Source organism: Vigna angularis, chromosome 9, assembly GCF_016808095.1.
Source record: "Vigna angularis cultivar LongXiaoDou No.4 chromosome 9, ASM1680809v1, whole genome shotgun sequence".
Classification (NCBI taxonomy): Eukaryota; Viridiplantae; Streptophyta; class Magnoliopsida; order Fabales; family Fabaceae; genus Vigna; species Vigna angularis.
In genome coordinates, this window is record NC_068978.1 from 24,313,564 (window position 1) to 24,333,903 (window position 20,340).

At 35.6% G+C, this 20,340-nt stretch overlaps 2 protein-coding genes and 1 long non-coding RNA gene across 3 annotated transcripts; 2 read left to right on the plus strand and 1 right to left on the minus strand.

The window, feature by feature from the left end:
* Window positions 1–3,198: 3,198 nt before the first annotated feature.
* Window positions 3,199–7,654, plus strand: LOC108347669 (sulfoquinovosyl transferase SQD2). Its single transcript, XM_017587063.2, has 11 exons — window positions 3,199–3,796; window positions 4,461–4,527; window positions 4,618–4,688; window positions 5,158–5,275; window positions 5,385–5,458; window positions 5,727–5,782; window positions 5,863–5,946; window positions 6,089–6,176; window positions 6,260–6,337; window positions 6,624–6,680; window positions 6,983–7,654. The coding sequence occupies exons 1-11, from the start codon at window positions 3,414–3,416 to the stop codon at window positions 7,491–7,493; spliced, it is 1,587 nt and encodes a 528-aa protein (XP_017442552.2). The 5' UTR covers window positions 3,199–3,413; the 3' UTR covers window positions 7,494–7,654.
* Window positions 7,655–8,236: 582 nt separating this feature from the next.
* LOC108346694 (UPF0496 protein At3g19330) lies at window positions 8,237–10,476 on the minus strand. Its single transcript, XM_052868137.1, has 2 exons — window positions 9,272–10,476; window positions 8,237–8,755 (listed from the first exon to the last, which is right to left on the minus strand). Exons 1-2 carry the CDS (start codon window positions 9,512–9,514, stop codon window positions 8,237–8,239), a joined length of 762 nt encoding a protein of 253 aa, XP_052724097.1. The 5' UTR covers window positions 9,515–10,476.
* A 1,006-nt stretch (window positions 10,477–11,482) lies between these two features.
* LOC128194074 (uncharacterized) lies at window positions 11,483–16,815 on the plus strand. Its single transcript, XR_008245380.1, has 2 exons — window positions 11,483–11,703; window positions 16,446–16,815. It is a non-coding gene; the product is annotated as an uncharacterized LOC128194074 (long non-coding RNA).
* The last annotated feature ends 3,525 nt before the right edge of the window (window positions 16,816–20,340 follow it).

The following is a 20,340-nucleotide window of genomic DNA, read 5'->3' on the forward strand; positions in this document are numbered from 1 at the left end:
GGTTAGAGATCAAGGATCCATGATCGAAGTTCAAGGATCGACTAATTCAGTATGATTGAATTGTTTATGTTAGAGGATTAAAAATCTTATTGTTATTACTACTATGTATGAAGTTTTTTATTATGGTTGATATAATCACAAAGTATGTATCTTATTGTGTGTTTGATTATGGTTGGTATAATCAGAAGATATGTATCTTGTTGTGTGTTTGATTATGCACTAGTGCAATGAACGGAAATGGCATCGGTTAGTTTCGTTTATACGCACCGGTTTTACAACCGGTGCATATAGAGGCGAGGTAAAAAGGATACGTTTAATGCCTCGGTTCTAAACCGGGTCAAAAAGGGATTGATTTTCGTCTTGGTTATCTTTTGAACCGAGTCAGTATCTTAAAAAATTCAATAAAAAAAAATTTCAGAAAACTGCTGAACCATTTTCTGGGTCTTTCCTCAATCCTTTAACACAGGAGCCATGTCTCAATGCAGAATTCGAACTCAAGCATTTTCAGTTATAATTCCAAAACACAAACCAACTCCAAAAATCAGAATAAGATACATCACAGAGTAGATAAAACCATAAATCAGAGTAAGGATACATCTAAGAACAGATAAAACCAGCATAACAAATGGAAAAAAATGAAAGAAAATCCTCATTTGACGCTGCCATCCTCGGCCCCCATTTCCCAGCTCCTTCCTTCTCCCCCATTTCCCAGTAAAAAGAAGTCACCTTTTCAATTGGTAGAACCCAGCCTTCATCCTCATTGACGCTGTCATCCTCGGCCTTCGAAGCGGAGCCGGACGATCCCAAAACAGCTTCATCCATGGTGATTGAGGGCTCGGAAGGGGGCTGGACCGGGTGCTAGGCCAGCGGCTCCACCACTGGCACGGGCCGCACCAGGCGATCCACGAACAACACTAGATCTGAGATTGCGTCAGCTGGTGGAGTGAGATCGCGTCCGGTTGGGTGGCGATTGATGGTGGGGTTGGGGTTGCGGGGTAGATGGCACGACGGAGAGAGGGCCAGGGAGCGACGGAGCGAGAGCGAGGGAGCGGCGGAGCGAGAGCGAGGGAGTGGCGGAGCGAGAGCGAGGGAGTGAGAGATTGACGGAGCGAGAGAGCAAGGGAGGAGGGAGAGGGAGGGAGAGGGAGGGAGAGTGAGGGAGAACGAGTGAGAGGGAGGGAGAGTGAGTGAGAGGGAGGGAGAGTGAGGCAGAACGAGTGAGAGGGAGGGAGAGTGAGGGAGAACGAGTGAGAGGGAGGGAGAGTGAGGGAGCGAGGTAGGGAGAGCGAGGGAGTGTTAATCAGATCTGGAAAATGAATAGGTCTCGGTTCTTGCTCGCCCGAAGCCATACATGCGTATAGGTCTCGGTTCTACACCTGATCGAGGCCTATAGTTCCTAGAAAAAAATGAAAAAAAAAAATGAAATGATTATATACCTCGGTTTCCGTTTAAACCGAGGCATAAACACTATTTTACACTGGTTCTGAACGAACCGAAGCCATAGGCTCTGCACTTATTTCAAATTTCAGAGACTGTCAGGGGGCAGGTGGGCTTTTAGGCTTCGGTCATTACTTTAACCGAGGTAATATGACTTATATGCTTCGGTTGATTTTGGACCGAGGCGTATAAGTTGGCTTAAACTGCAAAAATGCCACCGCATTTTGATAGACTTCGGTTGCACCTAAACCGAAGCCTATAACGCGAGTTAAAAAGCAGTTTTTTTACTAGTGATGGTTGATATAATCAGTATGTATGTATCTTGTTGTCATGATTGTTTTATATGTAGCTTATCCCATACATGTTTGTGTTTGTGTGTTTGTGAATGAAATTATTGGTAATGATACTTGAACAAATATTGTTACAAATATTTTAGAGGCGTGATTGACTCGAGAGAAATGAGAAATAACCTTAAAATTCGTTTAAAGTTATTTTATTTTATAAGTTAAGACAATATAATTAGAGTGTTTATTTTATTATTTTATAACATAAAATAATATAATTGGATTTCTTTTGAATACGCTTGCACGGTATAATAAATTTTGAACTTTACCTATGTCTAATAATCGTGTGACATCTCATAATTAGGTGTTACAAAATTTATTTTATGGATAATTCAATAAATTTTTGTAGTGATTATACGTTGAGCCTGACCCATAAACGAAAAAATATAGCATGTTCACCTCTATTTCGTTCATTACCAGCTTATATGCTTTTTAGTTTATTTTTTAATTGCTTACGTGACTAATCCAGTGACTAATCCAGGTAATCCTTCTACCACAATTAATAATAAAATGGGACTCATTGATGATTCTTCTCGTCTTAATCCTTTAGTTGGTATAAATTTTTATGTTGGAAATCTATTAACTGGGACAGAGATTGAAACAAATTCCAAATACCCCTTAATCCACTTAATACATTTATCTTCCGTCATGCAATATAAAAATTCCCATTTTACTAAATCACAAGCCTTTTCAACTTTCATAATGACTGCACTTTGTCTTTTCCATCTAATTTCGTCCCCAACATCATTGGCAATAACTACATCGTCCAATAATACTCTCCCCTTAATGAATGAAAGCTGACTATTTTTTATCAATAAACTTATGTAAGACCTTCTTATTTTTTTTAAGAGAATTCTAGATATTATCTTATACTCAATACCCACTAATGATATAAATATAACTCTTCATTTAAATATCTTGGGTTTTATACCTAATAGGTATGAGTGTAATGAACTCGTTGGCGATTTCCCTCTCTGAAGGGAGTAATTAATTAATCCCACTCCTCACATCATACTTTTTGAATTCTTATTCTCTTAAGAGTATTTTGCGTTATCCTCCACCAATTTGTCATATGAAAAAACCTTGTGTTCAATATCAGCTGCTTCTAAGCAATTAGATCTAGATTTAGATTTTTGTTTATGAATAGCCTCTAATTTAAATTTATATTTTTTAGATATGCAAATAGTTGTTTTCTCTCTATCTTACTTTGTTCATCTTGGTATGCTCTTATCCTGCTTATATCCGAAATATTTGATTGGTCAGCTTTAGGTCACCAAATAATAAAATACACTAGAGTGAAAAGAAAAAACACGTGCCGCTTGTAAAAAAAGTTTACCTATATTCTCGTGTAGACCTTATTTCTGTCATGATAAAAAGATATCCCGAAACAATAATTGTGTCAGGAGAGTGACCCAATCGCATATGCCCCCAGTTCCTTTTTGATTCCTTGGAGTCCCGCCATCAAAAGAAGAATATCCATAGTTAGAGTCTCTTGCTTGTGTCTTAGATTCCTCTCTTTGCACCCACTCACACACGTTATCTCTCTTCCTTCCTTCCGCAACCTACAACTTACCATATAATTAACCCAAGGCTGTAACTTTATATTATTCTTCTCACGCAATTGCAATCATCATGAGCAACTCTACAACGTTGTCTCTCTCTATAAATCCCTCTCTCTCTCCTCCTTTTCCTTCACCTGCCACACTAATCACATCCCCCGCTTCTTTTTCCACCTTCCCTCAGAATTCTTTTAGATTTGCTTCTTATCAATCCTTTGGGTCAAAACCCATTGCTCCCTTTTGCAGAAAAGCACGACTGTGCTCTCTTCAGGGGTCATCGAGTGCGAAAAGTAGAAAAAGTTTCGCGCTTGGAGCCACCGACATGACTATAGCAGAGGATAGTTTGTTGGAGGCAGTGGAGGAGGAGGAGGGTCCTCCTGATTTTTCTTTGCTTGATCCTGAGAGCAATTCGAGGCCTCGTAGAATTGCTCTCTTCGTTGAGCCTTCTCCTTTTGCGTGAGTTGATTTCTTGATCTGAATCTGCAATGTGCACTGTTTGTATGCAGAATTCTAAGAATAATGCAACCCCTTCTCCTTAGTTAGTGTTTTTTTTTTCAAAGATGATATACGGGAGTTGGGTTGGGACAGCGTTGAATTTCAGTTTCTGCTGCAATTGACTAGTCTTGTTCTGATTTAGTATTTACTTTGTGGTTTTTGATGAATTTGCTGCTGACCATTAAAAGATCAGATGGATTTGAATTTGGTTCCCATGGACTTTTGTTTTTAATAGAAATAGAAAGTTTTTGTTTTATAATACTTTTTTTTAATCATTTCTTTTTAAGATTTAACTAAGCTATAGGTTTGTCTTCGCATGTTTAGGAATGACCTTTTATTAGGCTAAAACTAATTCTTTTGTGTCACCATCATAAACGTGCTTCGGAGCTGTTTTCTGCTGCTTTGGTGTGGTCTGACATAAGTTTTAGATAAAGTTGGTGGGTAATTAACCTCACATGTTTTCTACTTTCTGTCCGCATTACATTCCCAATGTGATTATTGCATTACACTTAGTACTATTGATGTGTGATCCTTCATAAGATGTGTGGTGTCTGCTGTGGAAGGGAACAGGGACACCACTTCTTCAATTTACAGAATGTTTATCACAGCTATATCTATTTTGCAGATATGTCTCAGGATACAAAAATCGTTTCCAGAATTTTATAAAATACCTTCGTGAAATGGGAGATGAGGTAACTTTTCTTCCCTGTTGTTTACTCATGTCCTGTTTTTTACTGTAACACTGTAAACCAAATGTTTGGCTTTATTTGTGCATGTTGTAGGTAATGGTTGTGACAACACATGAAGGAGTACCCAAGGAATTTCATGGAGCCAAATTAATTGGATCGCGAAGGTTGCGGCCTTTGACTTAGTTTTGTTATAATATTTTTGCTTTTGAGCCATAAGGAACATAGATATATGTTTCTTCATCGTTCTCCATCAATACCTAAATTTATAAATTGCCATCGTATTCATATGCAACTTCTGAAGCAAAAATACTTTCATGGTTTAGCACATTCTTTTAATTTGTTTGTAAAAGCTATTTTTTCTAGCATCTTAGAGCTAACTTTTTAGGGTGTTTTCTTTATCTCTTTCAAACAACTTAGTTGACTAGCCTAAAAATTTCAATTATTTGGTTAGTTAGAAAGAACAGAAAAATGGGCAAGTGCTCAAGGAATTCACACATATTAAAATTTTTTTGAAGTTGACTTTTATACTCCAAATTAGATATTAGAACGGTCTTATTTAAAAGCTAATGTTCTTTGAAGTTATGTTTAGAACTAATAATCTTCACTTAAACAAAAGAAAAATGTAAAATGCAGCTTCCCCTGTCCATGGTATCAAAAGGTACCCCTTTCTTTGGCACTTAGTCCAAGAATAATTTCTGCCGTTGCTCAGTTTAAGCCAGACATAATACATGCATCATCGCCAGGCATAATGGTTAGTGTACAATTCTTCTATCCCTTCTTTCATTATCTACAGCTTTGGAAAGAAAAATGTATTTGTAAAAACTCAATTATATCATTATTGAGGCTGGTTGAATTTTCAGGTGTTTGGTGCCCTTATCATCGCAAAGCTGTTAAGTGTTCCTCTTGTCATGTCCTATCACACCCACGTACCAGTGTAAGTTATATAAATAATTAAAACCAACTTGTGCATTTCGAGTTTGGAGAAGTTTTTTCTGACATCTTTTGAAAAAGTTGAATTGGTTAATATGATTCATTTTATCTTTTTATTCTCTTCTCTTCCAAGGACTAGTTGAGAAGTTTATGCAAACCGAACACTACTCACATTTCATATTTTCTGAATGTATTCACATTTTTGAGGCTATGATCTTTATACTTCAGATTGAATCCTCTAGCTATTGTGATTGATCTTAATTTTTTTCCAGATACATTCCAAGATACACCTTTAGCTGGTTGGTGCAACCCATGTGGTGGGTCATAAGTATGTATATGCACTCTTGGTTTCTTTTTCTCATTTTGACTCATTATTGTGAAATAACATGGTTTTACTGTTATACACAGAATTTCTTCATACAGCAGCTGATCTTACTTTGGTGCCATCAGCTGCTATTGGAAAGGATCTTGAAGCAGCTAGAGCAACAGCAGGTGAACTCAAACACCCTTATCAAGTGATTTCTTGGAGCTGTGCCCTGTTGACAACAGCAGCTGAGCATAAGCATTTCTTTATGAACCTTGATCATTGCTGCAGTCTTTTTGTCTTTAACTCAGTTCTTCTGTTGATGTCCAGCTAACAAGATCCGTCTTTGGAACAAGGGTGTTGATTCTGAAAGTTTCCATCCACGATTCAAGTCCCATGAAATGAGACTAAGACTGAGGTACTGTCCATTTGTCATTTTCATGTTTCCGAAGGTTGACATTCAGTGGTGTTTCGATTTATTTTAAATCTTGTTTTGTACAGCAATGGTGAACCTGAGAAGCCCTTAATAGTTCACGTTGGACGGCTGGGAGTTGAGAAGAGTTTAGATTTTCTCAAAAGGTAGAGAACGTTATGAAAATTTCAGAACACGAACGTATGATTTTGCAGTCCATCAAGTGGAACAATGTTGAGAAATTTTCGTTAGTTATTAATGTCCTGAAGCTTAAAGATGGTTTGAACTTTTTGAAGATATGTTTTATAAATTTTCCTTTTGAAAAGTTCCTGTTTGTTTGTTTTATTTTCTCAGTTCTTTGTAGTCCATGCCAGACCATATGATGAATATATTTATCATCTGTAAAATTAATATTTGTATCCTTCGTTTTCACATTTATACATGTTTTGGCAGTCTCATGGATAGGCTTCCTGAAGCACGAATTGCCTTTATCGGAGATGGACCCTACAGGTGACTTGTGATGTGTGCTTGTTTTCTTTTATCTACATCAATTAGTTTACTTTGATCCGTTTTGAATAAACTTGTAGTATGGACTAATAGAAAAAGAAAATAATAGGTGAAATGAAACAAATCATGTCTTAAGTTAAAATTAACATATGTACTTCAAGGTAGAGTTGGACACTTAGATGAGAGTTTAAAGAAAATTTGACCCTTCTTTCATCCCTGCCTATATCATAATTTCACTCAAATGATCAAACATTATGATCTACTATTTTAGACATCTTTTATTTACATGAATTCGAACCTGACAGGGAGGACTTAGAGAAACTGTTTGAAGGCATGCCAGCAGTCTTCACTGGAATGCTGGGAGGGGAAGAACTATCTCAAGCATATGCAAGTGGAGATGTGTTTGTTATGCCTTCGGAGTCAGAGACACTTGGCCTTGTTGTTTTGGAGGCGATGTCATCGGGGATCCCTGTGGTTGGAGCACGTGCTGGTGGCATCCCAGACATAATCCCTGAAGACCAAGATGGAAAAATTGGTTTCCTCTATACTCCAGGTGATCTAGAAGATTGTTTGAACAAACTGAAACCTCTTTTGGATGACAAAGACTTGAGAGAAACAATGGGAATAGCTGCACGTTTGGAGATGGAGAAGTATGATTGGAGGGCAGCCACTAGAAAGATTCGCAACGAAAATTATAATGCTGCCATTTGGTTCTGGAACAAGAAAAGGGCTCAATTATTGAGACCCTTTCAATGGTTAGCAAAACGGATTTTCCCATCATCTCCTGATGAGGAAGGAAACTCACAGGGCTGTTGATGCAGAGACAATGCTTCTTTCAAGCTTTGGATGGTTCCATAAATGAATGATTGAATTGCTTTGGCATTAAGTAAGCCTTGCATGGGATAGACGTGTGGTTGGTTGTGTAATGCATTCATTTGATTGATGTATATATGTGATCAAAATTATGGATTCTGCTTTGTAGAGTGGGTTAAATTCTGACTTTCATGCATATTCAGGTAATGGATAGTGTAAGATACATATGATGCAACTAGTTAAGGAAGAATCTATTCATCTTTTAGAGCACAAACAAGCAACAACATATAGTGATTAAATAAAATAAAAAAAGTAGACTTATTACGAAGATCTAAGATGCATGTTAAAAAAGTGATAAGACATGCAACTGTGTCAAAGTGTAGTTTTCGTTACTTGAAACTGAACTTTTATTGTTTCCTATGCTAAGACAAATGAGTCTTTTAGGTGTGTTGACTTTGGAAGAATGATTTAGGAGAGAGTGAGTGGATGAATTTGAAGGAGTTTAAGAGTGAATTAATTGTTATTTATTTGTATGGATTTAGAGATGAATGAGAGTGAATTTGAAAGTAAAGTATGAAAGAATTAGTGTAGGATTTGACCGATGTGACAAATAAAAAAAGGGTTAAATATGATTTTAGTTCTTTAACTATCAAACGATTTTATTTTTCATCCCTCTTTCAAATTTTGGTACATTTTGATCATTCTCCTTAAGGAAACTATAATTTTTTGTCTCGGTGTCAAAAAAATCAACTGAGGTGGCTAACAGTGGTGTGCCGTTGTAAACTTCGAAACTTTCCCTCTCTCCACATCATCAACAATGCCAAGGAAAATCCCGAAGCGACAATTACGGTGACGGAAATAACGACGCACCCAGCGGTGGTGTGGCGAAACATACAGATTCGAGAGTGGCACCTGCAGAGGTCTCGCTGGATGTCGCCCTTCAAGTGGGACAAGCTGTCGCAGAGCTGATGAAGGTGGGAGAGCACGAAGGGGTTCTCCTGGCGGTCAAATTGGAGGAAGAGGTCGTAGGCGTGGTCGCACTGGGCCTGGGAGAGCGGCGACCCATCGGCGGGGAGGACGGAGAGGAGGCGGGAGAGTGGCGCGTATAGGTCGCGCGCGCGGAGGATGGTGAGGAGGAGGTGGAGACAGAAGTCAGAGGTGGTTTCATTGTGGTCGAAGTAGGTGGAGACGAGACACGTGAGGTTGTTGATAGGTTTGGACTTGGCGAGGGCTTCACGAACGTTGTTGGAGTCAGGTTGGAGGACCTGATATAGGACATAGCGATGGTGTGAGTATAATTGTCTTGGATGGTATTGAAAGATGCCACAAAATGCAAAAGATGCTTCCAGTTGCACAAAGCATAATTGTAAGAAACGGAATCAACAACAACATATCCTAAGATTTCTATAAACTGGTTTTCTTGATTTCTGTAAACAAGTTTTCTATATAGATGGCCTAGACCAAGTATGTAGCGATCAATCATTCCAGCAGAATTACAAGCAGGTCCAAGATCGCCTCTCATTGAACAATTGACCTGATATTGGGTTGAGAACATTGTAAGCATAACTACATATTTTGAATTCCACCACTAGTATACTCTTATACAATAAGAATTTTAAACAAGAATAAGCAGGTGAGATTTTTGAGAATTAATAAGCACAGGACAGTTATCTAACCAGTAAAATTTGATAAGAATTCATGAAATCAAATTCAAAACAAAAAAAATGAAGCAAATAGAAGATATGAAAGTGAGAAATGAAGGGTGCTGAGTCTACTCTCACCGTGTAAATATCACCACCACTAATAGGAGGCAACAAAGAGGTCGAGGCTGATACATCAAACTCCCAATCTGGAACATATAGACCATACAGTAATCCTGAGTAAAGTGCCAGCAATATTACTACAACAAACATGCAATAAAAATATTTGTACAAAGATGAGAAAATGAGTACGAATACACTGGATGTACTAGATAAATATAACTTGGCAACTTCATGATATGTGAAATGGACTAATCGTGCCATTTAACTTTATTCAATTTTCTACTAAAATCTATGGGTTGAGACTTTTAAATTTGGAAAGTGCCCGGTTGTTAAATTTTACTTTTAAATATCATATTGCAGCAGTGGGTGCCTACAATTATACTTATCAAGGATGGTTTTGATTTAGAGACGATCTTGATTAACAGGGAAATCAGATTGGAGGGGACCTGCACGGCTCGGAGGAATTCGGTCGACACGTTTAGGCTTGTGGTGGAAGCATCTTCATCTTCATGATCATCTTCTTCTTCTTCTTCTTCTTCTTCTGACTTGGAGTTCCCTATGAAACAAGGCGAAGATTCGGTGAGACATTTTGACAAACAGGTTTGGGTTAGAGTAACGAGGCTCTGGTTCTAGTTTTACCTTGAGAATTATTGGAATTTGAATTGGAAGGTGTGCGAATAGAAGCATTGGTGTTGGGAGTGGAGGGTCTTCCAACATTTCTAATTTTAAATAGTTTGTTAAAAGTTTGTATTGTTCAGGGAGCACCTTTCATACAAGAAACTATGCCTGTATGTCATTGTAGTGTGTATAATTCGCAAAGAGAGAGAGAGAGAGGGTAGTGACAGTTTTTAGTTTGGACTGTTCAATGGTGTTTGAGACTTCTTTCGAATAGATTGCAAAACCTTGAGTTCAGAGTCCGCGGGTCCGTGGGTTAAGGACTATGTTTCTTATGAGATGCCGGCGTAGCAGTATCTTTTCTGGTGGGAGGAGGAAAGTTGAGGTTTGGTGGTAGAGGGACGAAGGAAGGTGACGGAGGGAGAGGGACGGAGAAAAGCCGAGAAAGATTGACTCAGAAAAAAAAAATGACATGGCACATCACTGTTGGCCATCTTAGCTAGTTTTTAACGCCGTTGGTTTTGAAGGACGAAAAATTATGGTTTCCTTAAGGAGGAGGATAAAAATGTACCAAAATTTGAAAGATGAACTAAAAACAAAATCGTTCAAAAGTTTAGGGACTAAAAACATAAACCCAAAAAAAAATTGTGTAATTGGTAAAAATTGAAGATTATCAAAATGCTTAAAGAAATATAAAATGATAATTAATGTTTTATTTAATTATAAAATTTTTTATAAAGAAAAAATTAAAATTAATTATTGAAACTAATTTTAAAATTTTTAAAAATTATAGATTATCAAAATATCCTTAATATCCTTATTATAAAAGTAATATAAAATGATAATTGTTTATTTATATATAATTGTAAAAATATTTATAAGGAGAAAGAAAATAAAAATTAATTTTTAAAATTAAAAAAATGATATTTAAGTAAAGTTAAATAATTAATTTTAAAATATAATATTTTATGAATATATAATTTACTAATAAATGATCTGATTTTTTTGTTATTAAAACGAAATTGAATATTGATGATAAAACAAATAATTAACCTAAATTATAAAATTAATGATATAATTAGCATTGTTTAAACTGGTGGTATTTATTATTCAATTATTACGTTTCAGCCACAAAGTTAATTACTCTTTCAACAAGTGAAAATAGATGGTTAATAATATAAATGATAGATAAACATATACCTAATTCCTAAAGCTAACAAAGGCATGTTGAAAATTATGCACTACAAAAATGAACATTGAAGATTAACTTCTCTAAATTTTACTCAAATTATTGAACTTCATCCAACACAACCGCTAAATGATAATTACTTGGCACATGGTTTGTATTTTTCAGGATAATTAATAGTAGGGCTGGGCAAAAGTAATTATACTATACTGAATTACAGTTAACTGTGTTATATTATACTTAAAATAAACTAATCTATTTTTACTAAAAAGTAAATAACTTATTTTTGGTTCAGTTTAAATAAACTGAACCTATTATACTTTTAGTACAGTTAACTGGTTTGAACTGTGTGAACTGGTGTGAACTCTGTTTTTATTTCTTTTAAGTCTTTTGAGTCCTCATTTCCACTTTCTCTCAGCGAGCGAAAACCCTACGCACTTCAAGACCTCCTCCTCCAACGAAAACCCTACACAATTCAAACCTTCTGCACAGTGTACTAGCGTGACCGGTTTCGATTGGGAAGTGCCCTGCATAGTGTACCGGCGTGGCGTTGAGCATAGCAGCAGTGTTGCTTGGTGCTTGTAATCCCAAGACTAGGGCTAGGATCATTGCTTTCGTTGGTGGTCCCTGCACTGAAAGACCTGATTCGGTAAATGAATTTGTTCTTCGCTACTTTCAAATGGAGTCATTGGTGATAATAGATTTTATTACAAATGGGTCGAATGAATTTATGTTTTTGCGGGGGATTATGAAGTCGGTTCATTTTCATCTTCTTCTGTTTGATGGACATTATTGTTTTGAAATTTGAATCAATAGGTTGGAGTAGCAGAAATCAAAAGTTGCAGTTGAATCAATAGGTTGAATCCTTGTTGTCTTGTTTGAAATTTTTGGTCATTCGGTCTTCAAGGACTCTTTTAAGCGTGTCTGAAATCATCAATTAACTCCTTGGTTTTTGGGTTGTGTTTACAAATATAATGAATGGTTTTGTTTGATCTCTTGAAAATGTCTAGACATGAGTTTTCTTAGATTGCATAATGTCAGCAAAGCATTGGAACCATACTGATTGTGAGTTTACAAAATAGGGTCCATGTCATCACCCACTTCATGAAAATTGTATTATTATTATTATAAATAATATTAATTCTTTTGGTTGCTTCATCTTAGTTGAAATTATAATTTTTAGGTGAACATATAGAACCGAATAACACATTGGAAGAATCGTATATGCTTTTTGGAATTGAATAAGTAGAAACTTTGTTGGAATCATACTGTCCAGTTTCTTGGCAGCCAGGGCAGGAGCCTGTGTGAATAAACTTCGACTGTGTGAATAAAATTTAAAACAGATGAATCATTTTATATTTAACCCTGTTTAGCTTGGTTACACTAGCAGTTTTGCTTTATCTAAACTCATGGACAACTATATAAAAGCTTCTCAGTTGTTACTTCGAAGCTTTTTCTTTCAAAGTTTTGAATGTTGAAACCAATAGAAAAATGAAAACTATATAAAAGAGCTTTTACTTTCCTTTATTTTCTTGGATGCAATGATGAAATGGATTAAAAAGGATTCGTGTTGAAAATCCTGGTGTACCACTTTCATTTTTGGAGTCAAATTTATTGATACACTTTCTAGCTTATATATAAATTATACATTGTTTTTTCTCTAATTATGAATTCTAATAATGTATTTACCATCTCTTGTAACATTGTTTTTCTGCTTTATTTCTGTAAGCTGTCGGTCAAGTCAAAATATAATTTTGTAATGTTTTTTTTTCTCTGTAGAGTATATCCTCTGCACAGGCTAAAAGATTCACAAAATTCAGGGAAAGGAAATGGCTTATTGAGAAAGATGTGGTAAGCTAGTGGAATAGATCTTAAATTTGAATGACTATAAATGAACAAATAAAAGATGCTAATGGAGTTTTAATTATCTTGTGCTTTTGAAGGTGAGAACTGATAGATCGATCCTTTCTATGAAGGGGATGATAATCCAAATGTAAATATTCTACGAGATATACTGTTGACCTATTCATTTTACAACTTTGATCTTGGTTATTGCCAGGTAACTATGTCGTGCATTTTGGACTTAATTTTAATTGCTGTGAATATTATATATCTTGATTACCAAAATTTTGATCTTATTCTTTTTGGAAGTTTAGTCCTCATTTTTCCTTAAACAGAATATGTATGTAGTCACTACAGCAGGGATGGGTATCTTAATGGCTATTATCTTCTTGAACCATGGCATAACTGCATAACTCACTATAGGGATTTAGATTCTATGGTTAGTGTTAAAAATCATGCATTCATTAGCATATGAGCAATGGAATATATAAATGATGTACTCCTCTTACTTTAAGAACTAGTTTTTTGGATTCAGTAAGGTAAAACTCAAATTTTTAAGAGCTAAACTTATCTGCACTGAACCATCATGCATCTGTTATCAGTAATTTAATTGAAAAACTAATAATAGGCTAATAGCCTATTTTTTTAGCTAATAATACGCAAATTTTAGAAGACCCTTGTGAAGATATAAATTTATTCAATATAATAATGCAGAAACAGATTTAACAGTAATGAAACACCAACATTGGACGAGACAAGTGACCCACATAACCCTATCATTGTAACACATAATTAATAAACTATCTAAACAAATCTGGAAAGTGGAGGGAGAGAGAAAGAGAGAGAGAGAGGGTACCTGAAGAAGGGATTCCACTCAAATATGAAGTATGTCAAGAATATTAGAGCAAATCATTCCACTCAAATATAGATCTAGAGCATATTTCACATATTACGTACATGGTAGCGAATTACCTTTGTATAAACCATAAGATCTAGCGTATTAAATTATTTTTCTTATTTTGAAAATATTTAGTTCTCCTAATATTCAAATAAATACTAATAAATATACGAGTCTAAAAAACTGTACATAGTTAATTCAAGTAAATATATACAAATATAAATACCTTGAACTGAAAGCATACGTAGACATTTGCTAAGTTTACAATAAGAAATTATGTGTCATAAAGGAGATAATAAAATAGGAAAGATCCTTTTGTCAAATGGAGATTTAGATTCCATACTTAAGTCCATTACATACAATAATTCGAATAGCAGTAGCAGTGTTTGCTGTTGTTTAGGTTACATAACATGTTACAAAACTATATCATCATCATTTAGATTTTTTCAGATCCTATATCATCATCATCATTTAGATAAATTTGCCTTTTGTTTGATTCAACTCTTAATTAATGTAGTGACGTGAATGTCAGAAACGGTAAAAACACTCACACCAAATACTTCTAGAATGGATTATTTACCTCCTTGTATCGATTCATCGTCAACTGAGAATAGTAAGGGTCGATCAGATGTGTGGGGACATTTTACTAAACAAAAACCACATTCTGAGAAGAAGGCCAAATGCAATTATTATGGTGATTTGATTAAATATTTGGCTGGAACAAGTGGGATAAGGAATCATTTGGCGAGATGTAAAGAAAATCCTAATAGAGAAGCATTCAAAAGGCAAAAGCTTTCATCATCAATTGCAGAAGTTAGTGTTAGCCCCTCACCAACTATTTCTAAATTTGACCAAAATGCATCTCGAATGAAGTTGGTGAAGATGTTTGTGAAGTCTGAGCTTCCTTTTCGATTTGTGGAAAATGAGGACTTCCGTGACTTTGCATGGTCCTTGCAACCACGATTTGAAGTCCCATCCCGCACTACATTGATGCATGAAATATGGGAACTCTATGAAGAGGAAAAAGCAAAGTTGAAAATGTTTCTATCAAAGCAGTGTGAGGCTTGTTTGAATAATTGGGAGTTGAAGCGAGTCCTTAGCATCACTGTGGATAATGCTACAGCAAATGATGTTGGGGTCCAGTACCTCAAAAGAAGGATGTTATCATGGAATTGTCTCGTCTTAAAGGGAGAATATGTTCATATGCGTTGTTGTGCTCATATATTAAGTTTAATTGTGAAGGAGGGCTTAAAAGAAATCAAAGATTCAATTTCAAAAATTCGAAGCGCAGTTAAATATGTGAAATCTTCTCCCGCTAGATTTGCTAGATTCAAGGCATGTGTTGAACAAGAGGGAATTTCTTACAAAGGTATTGTTTGTCTTGATGTTGAAACAAGGTTGAATTCAACTTACTTAATGTTAGAGGCAAGCTTGAAGTACAAAGATGCCTTTGTCTTGCTAGATATGCAAGATAAGAAATTTAGTGTTGAAATGGCCAAAAGTAATGGTGGTGTGCCATTAGAAGAGGATTGGGAATATGCGAGATCTATTCTACCATTTTTAAAGATGTTTTATGACTCTACCCTACGCATTTCTGGTTCTTCTTATGTCACCAGTCATATGTATATGAAGGAGGTGTTTGGAATTGGTAAAAGGATTCAACAATATTCTGAGAGTAGTGATTTGAGCATAAAATTGATGGCAATGAGGATGAAGGGCAAGTATGAAAAATATTGGGGAAATCCTAATGGAATTAATATCTTATTATTGATTGCTGTTGTGCTTGACCCTAGGAGTAAGTTGGATTTTGTTAATTACTTTATTGACTACCTCTTTGAATCTAGTATGGCCAATGAATTGAAATCAAAATTATTGTCATCTTTAAAAACACTTTATGAACAATATCAAGGTATTGAGGAGGGTTCTCAAAGTAGCCAACGATAATCTCAACTAGATGATGATGATGATGATGATCCTCATGGCATGAGTTTCTACCTAAGAGCTACAGGACGTAGATTTGATTATATATCAGAACTTGATAAATATTTGAGAGAGGATCCTGAACCTTATATGAAGTCAGTTGAGCTTGATATTTTACATTGGTGGAAAGTCAACTCGACTAGATTTCCTATCCTTGCGAACATGGCTCGAGAGGTGTTAGCCATTCCTATCTCTACCGTAGCATCAGAGTGTGCATTCAGTACAAGAGGAAGAGTGGTTAGTCCTTATCGTAGTTGCCTAACGCCTAAAATAGTGGAAGTGCTTGTTTGCACACAAGATTGGTTAAAAGGAACACCTTTCTCTATACTTTTTGACGAGGATCCTAAAGAACTTGAGAAATTTGAGCAAGGTGAGATTATATGACAAATTTATATATTTTTTAATTTATATTTTACGTGTTAAAAAATGATTAAATATTTTATTTTATTTTTGTAGAGATAACATCTCAAGATGAAGTGGGACCTTTAAGTGCTGCTATTAATTTGGATGATTGAAAATCAAGAAAGAAGCATTGATGTAAGTCCTCGACCTTAATGTAAGGCTATTGAAGATGTTATTCTTGAGCTTGAACTTAATGACTATTGTGTCTTGTTTTCCCTAACAATGGTTTTATGAAGTTTTTAATATTTATTTTACTTTTCCAAATACAGAGGAGACCAATACGTTTGGCTTTGAAAGATTTGCGAGGAAGGTTGTTTGCTTCATCTTCCTTCACCATCCATGGTTCTAGTGGCTTGCACAAGCATAGATGGAACAATGAATTGCTCAAAAGGTTTGCCATTGCAGCAGGTGATAAAGGAAAATCTGAAGCCACTGAAGTTGCTGTCACTGAAGGGAAAAAGACCTGGTATAGTAAAATAGGTTTTAAATATCTTTGTCCAAGCTGTTTATTGTCCATTCCTTCAATTCAAAGAGTTTTTACTGCAACTCATATAAAGTGTAAAAGTTAAAAGAATGCTTCAGAATGAGAAGTTGTTTTCTTAACAAGATAATAGAAACTGTTATTTACAAATATCATAATTCTGACAGCACAAAAGATGTAACTGATTATGCTTTGCCTGGTAGTAATTGGTGATTACTTTTCAGTTTTCCTACTACTACTTTCATAGTTCCTTTAAACTTTAAGATCAAATTAGTTTGTTTTCTTTGAAAAACTGCTACAGGTTTTTGTAGCTATGAGATGTGATATTCTTTTAGAAGATACCAGAACACTTACTTTTGAATAAGCAATTATGCTGAGTTGGTATATATAGTATATATATAGTAAAGTAGCTTCATACTTTGGATTATATTCCTGATGTCATCATAATGAGTACATGTTACGCAGTATTTACATAATGCTTTACAGGATGCTTTTGGGAAATTAAGTGTAGAATATTTTAATGTTGAAACATTAATAATTTTCAAATGAGTGGAATTTTAATATTAATGTATGCTGATAATGTTGTTCATACTGATGTTGAAGGAGAAATCATCCTGAACTTCTGTTTTTCTTTTCTCTTCATGCTACGAAAATGTGTTTATTCTACATCTGGGTATGTATGAGATCATAGCATAACTTACTAGTTTGAAAGAAGCTTGTATAAATATTTTATTTAATCACTGTTTATATCATTGTTGTACTTTTTTTGGACAGTTTTTAGTTGCTTCTGCACCACCTTTGAACTAAGGATTTTAAAAAGCAAGATGCATTTGTAACTGGATTTGCTTTGCATCAAACTGAACTATACTATAGTAAACTGAAAAATAGTTTACTAAACTGCACTGTACTATAACTTAACTAAAAAATAGTTCGGTTCAGTTACTCTGAACTATTATTTAGTTCAGTTCAGTTTTCTTAAATTGTTTTATAGTTAACTATAAATTTTTATAGTGCAGTGCAGTATAGTGTACTTTGCCCACCCCTAATTAATAGTCAGGTCTCAAGACTTCCAACCCCTTTTGGCAAATGTGTAGACTAAAACTTGAGTCACAGAGAACGGTATTAGCTTAGTACTTTTGACACAACACATGCACCAACTGTTCTGCCACCTTCTCTCAAGGTAAATCTTTGTCTTGAAAAATCAATTTCAAGCAGTAAAGAAAAGTTTCCAGTTTCCAGCATGAAGTTTCCGGTTTCCGGCAACTAACTTGACCATGTTGAATATCTTTACGCCTCAGAACACGGAGAAGAAGACCAACATTTTCACCGGCCTAATAATACATACATCATCCATTTTAGTTTAACATATATGCTTTACGTAAATAGCCACATATGGAAACAAATAAGTAATGCATGTGGGAACCGAATACCAGATTGGGGAACCGAGTATGGAGACTATAATCGAATACAGCCTTTGGTGGAATCAAATAAAGGTAACATAACCGAATATAGCTCCAAGTGGAATCGGATTTGGTCTTCGCGGTTCCAGCAATGTCCTCCTCTTCCACGAAGATCCACTTCAATGGGGATGCATGTATGATTGCTTGTTCTTTATCTCCAACTCTTCGACTCATCTTTGCAAACCTGCATCATACAATAAACACACAGTACACCCAAAAGAGTGACAAAACACTAACCTTAGGTTCTCTTTCAACATACTTTCTTACCTTCTTCTACTCTCTTGAAAGTTTCTCCTTGCGTGAAAACTCCAGCAGCGCGCAGCAGTGGTTATATCTCACCCAATGACACTTATTATAAGCCACCAATCCTACCAACCACTACTTAATAGCGTGGTTCTATGAAGGAGAGTCAAAGGAGTAAATTTTTTTTGAAATGGTGCACTATGTAATTGAAGCCTCAGGAATATTGTCCTTGCTTCAAGAATTTATCTTAAATCTGCATAGTGAAAGCAAATGAAAAACCAAAAGAAGCTTCACATGAACTTGGCAGTAGCAGCAAACCCATGGAAAAAACCAATACGTTGGAACCGGTTCTTGCTTGATTGGAATAGGTTACAGGGACTAATATAATGGTATTTGTAAAGTAAATTGAGTTAAATATAAAGGGTATTTGATAATTTTACTTGTAATCATCATAAATCTCGCCTACCATAAGAGGATTCACTTTTTTTGTAATCCCTCAAATCCACTCACTTTTAAATCCTTAAAAACGAACACAATAAATTTCGTAATTCCTTCTTCATAAATCATCTTAAATAGTAGATTGAAACGAACACAACTTTAGGGGTGGGCAAAATCCATTTATGTCAATCTGATCTACTTTTACTCTAATGCAATCCATTTAAAATTTATCTTATTAAATCTTTAATCCATTTAAAATTTATTTTATTAAATATGGGATTTTAATATAATTTGCATTTTATAATTTTTTTATTGGATATTCATTTTTTAATCTAGATTTTCAAATATGAAAAATTCAATCTAAATTTTTGGTTGGCTCATGTTGAAGGAGGAGATTAACTACTCAGACTAAAGGTTGAAATAAACTGATTAGAATCAGTGATCAAGATGAACTGGCTTAGGTCAAAGGTTGAAACAAGTTGGCTTGGAACAAACATCAAGATAGATCATCTCGAACCAAAGGTTGAGATGGGTCAACTCAAGCCTAAGGTTGAGACGGGCCAACATGGACCAAAGGTCTAAACATGTTGGCCTAGGTCAAAGGTAGAGATATGTTGTGTTAACCCAAAGGTCTAGATACATAAGGTCTAGATGGCCTAGGTTGGATCCAAGGTCAATATGGATCAAGTCGGGCGAGGTCGAAGGTCAAGACACACGAGGTCCAAGTTCAAGATGAGTCAGGTCGAGCCGAAGATCAAAAATTGCCAACCAAGGTCGATGGTTGTGACGAGCCAACATAGGCTGATGGTCGAGAGAAGTCATCTGGACCAGTAGTCGAGATAGGTTGATGCAAGCCAAAGGTTAAGATGGGTTGGTTTGGGTCGAAGGTCAATGTGAGCCAAAGATAAAGACAAGTTGACTATGGTCGAAGTTCGAGACATGTCGATTGAGGCTGATGTTTGAGGCAGGTCGAAAGGGCTTGAAAGTCGAGACGATCCAACTCAAACCGATGTTGAGACAAGCCAACCTAGGATGAAGGTCGACATAGGTGTTGACCTAAATTCGATGAATTTTTAAATTATAGGAAAACACTAGGCGGGTGAACAATGTTTCCAAAATCTTTTCCCAAATTAGCAAAGATAATGTGTAAAAGATTTAAGATGATTAGGCGCTAGGTTTCAATAGTACGAGTAAATGGAAAATGTTCTAGATAGAGAAACAATAAACCACAAATTTTTATATTGTTTCACGCAACTTAAGCTACGTTCAGTTCTCCCTTAAGAACGCTTAGGGGTTCTAGTAATCTTTTCAAGGATTACATGAGTTTTGCCTCTCCAAGATCTCAAGAAGTATTCTCACAACTCCTAGTTCACTAGTCAACCTGACTAGAGCTAATTTAACCTCTTCAAGATCTAACCTAGACAACTGTCTAGATGTTCAACTCAACTTGAGCTGAACAACCAAGTATTTGAATTGTCTCTAAAACATACAACAAAGCCACAAATGGATTTTCTACAAGGTACAAATAAGTGACTCTGAGCG

Bases quoted from the DNA above. Each gene is read 5' to 3' on its own strand.
- LOC108347669 (XM_017587063.2), top strand. From the start codon at position 3,414: ATGAGCAACTCTACAACGTTGTCTCTCTCTATAAATCCCTCTCTCTCT. The intron at 3,797-4,460 runs GTGAGTTGATTT...TCTATTTTGCAG, and splicing joins GTTGAGCCTTCTCCTTTTGC to ATATGTCTCAGGATACAAAA. The intron at 4,528-4,617 runs GTAACTTTTCTT...TGCATGTTGTAG, and splicing joins TTCGTGAAATGGGAGATGAG to GTAATGGTTGTGACAACACA.
- LOC108346694 (XM_052868137.1), bottom strand. From the start codon at position 9,514: ATGGCACGATTAGTCCATTTCACATATCATGAAGTTGCCAAGTTATAT. The intron at 8,756-9,271 runs GTGAGAGTAGAC...GTCCTATATCAG, and splicing joins GTGGTGGTGATATTTACACG to GTCCTCCAACCTGACTCCAA.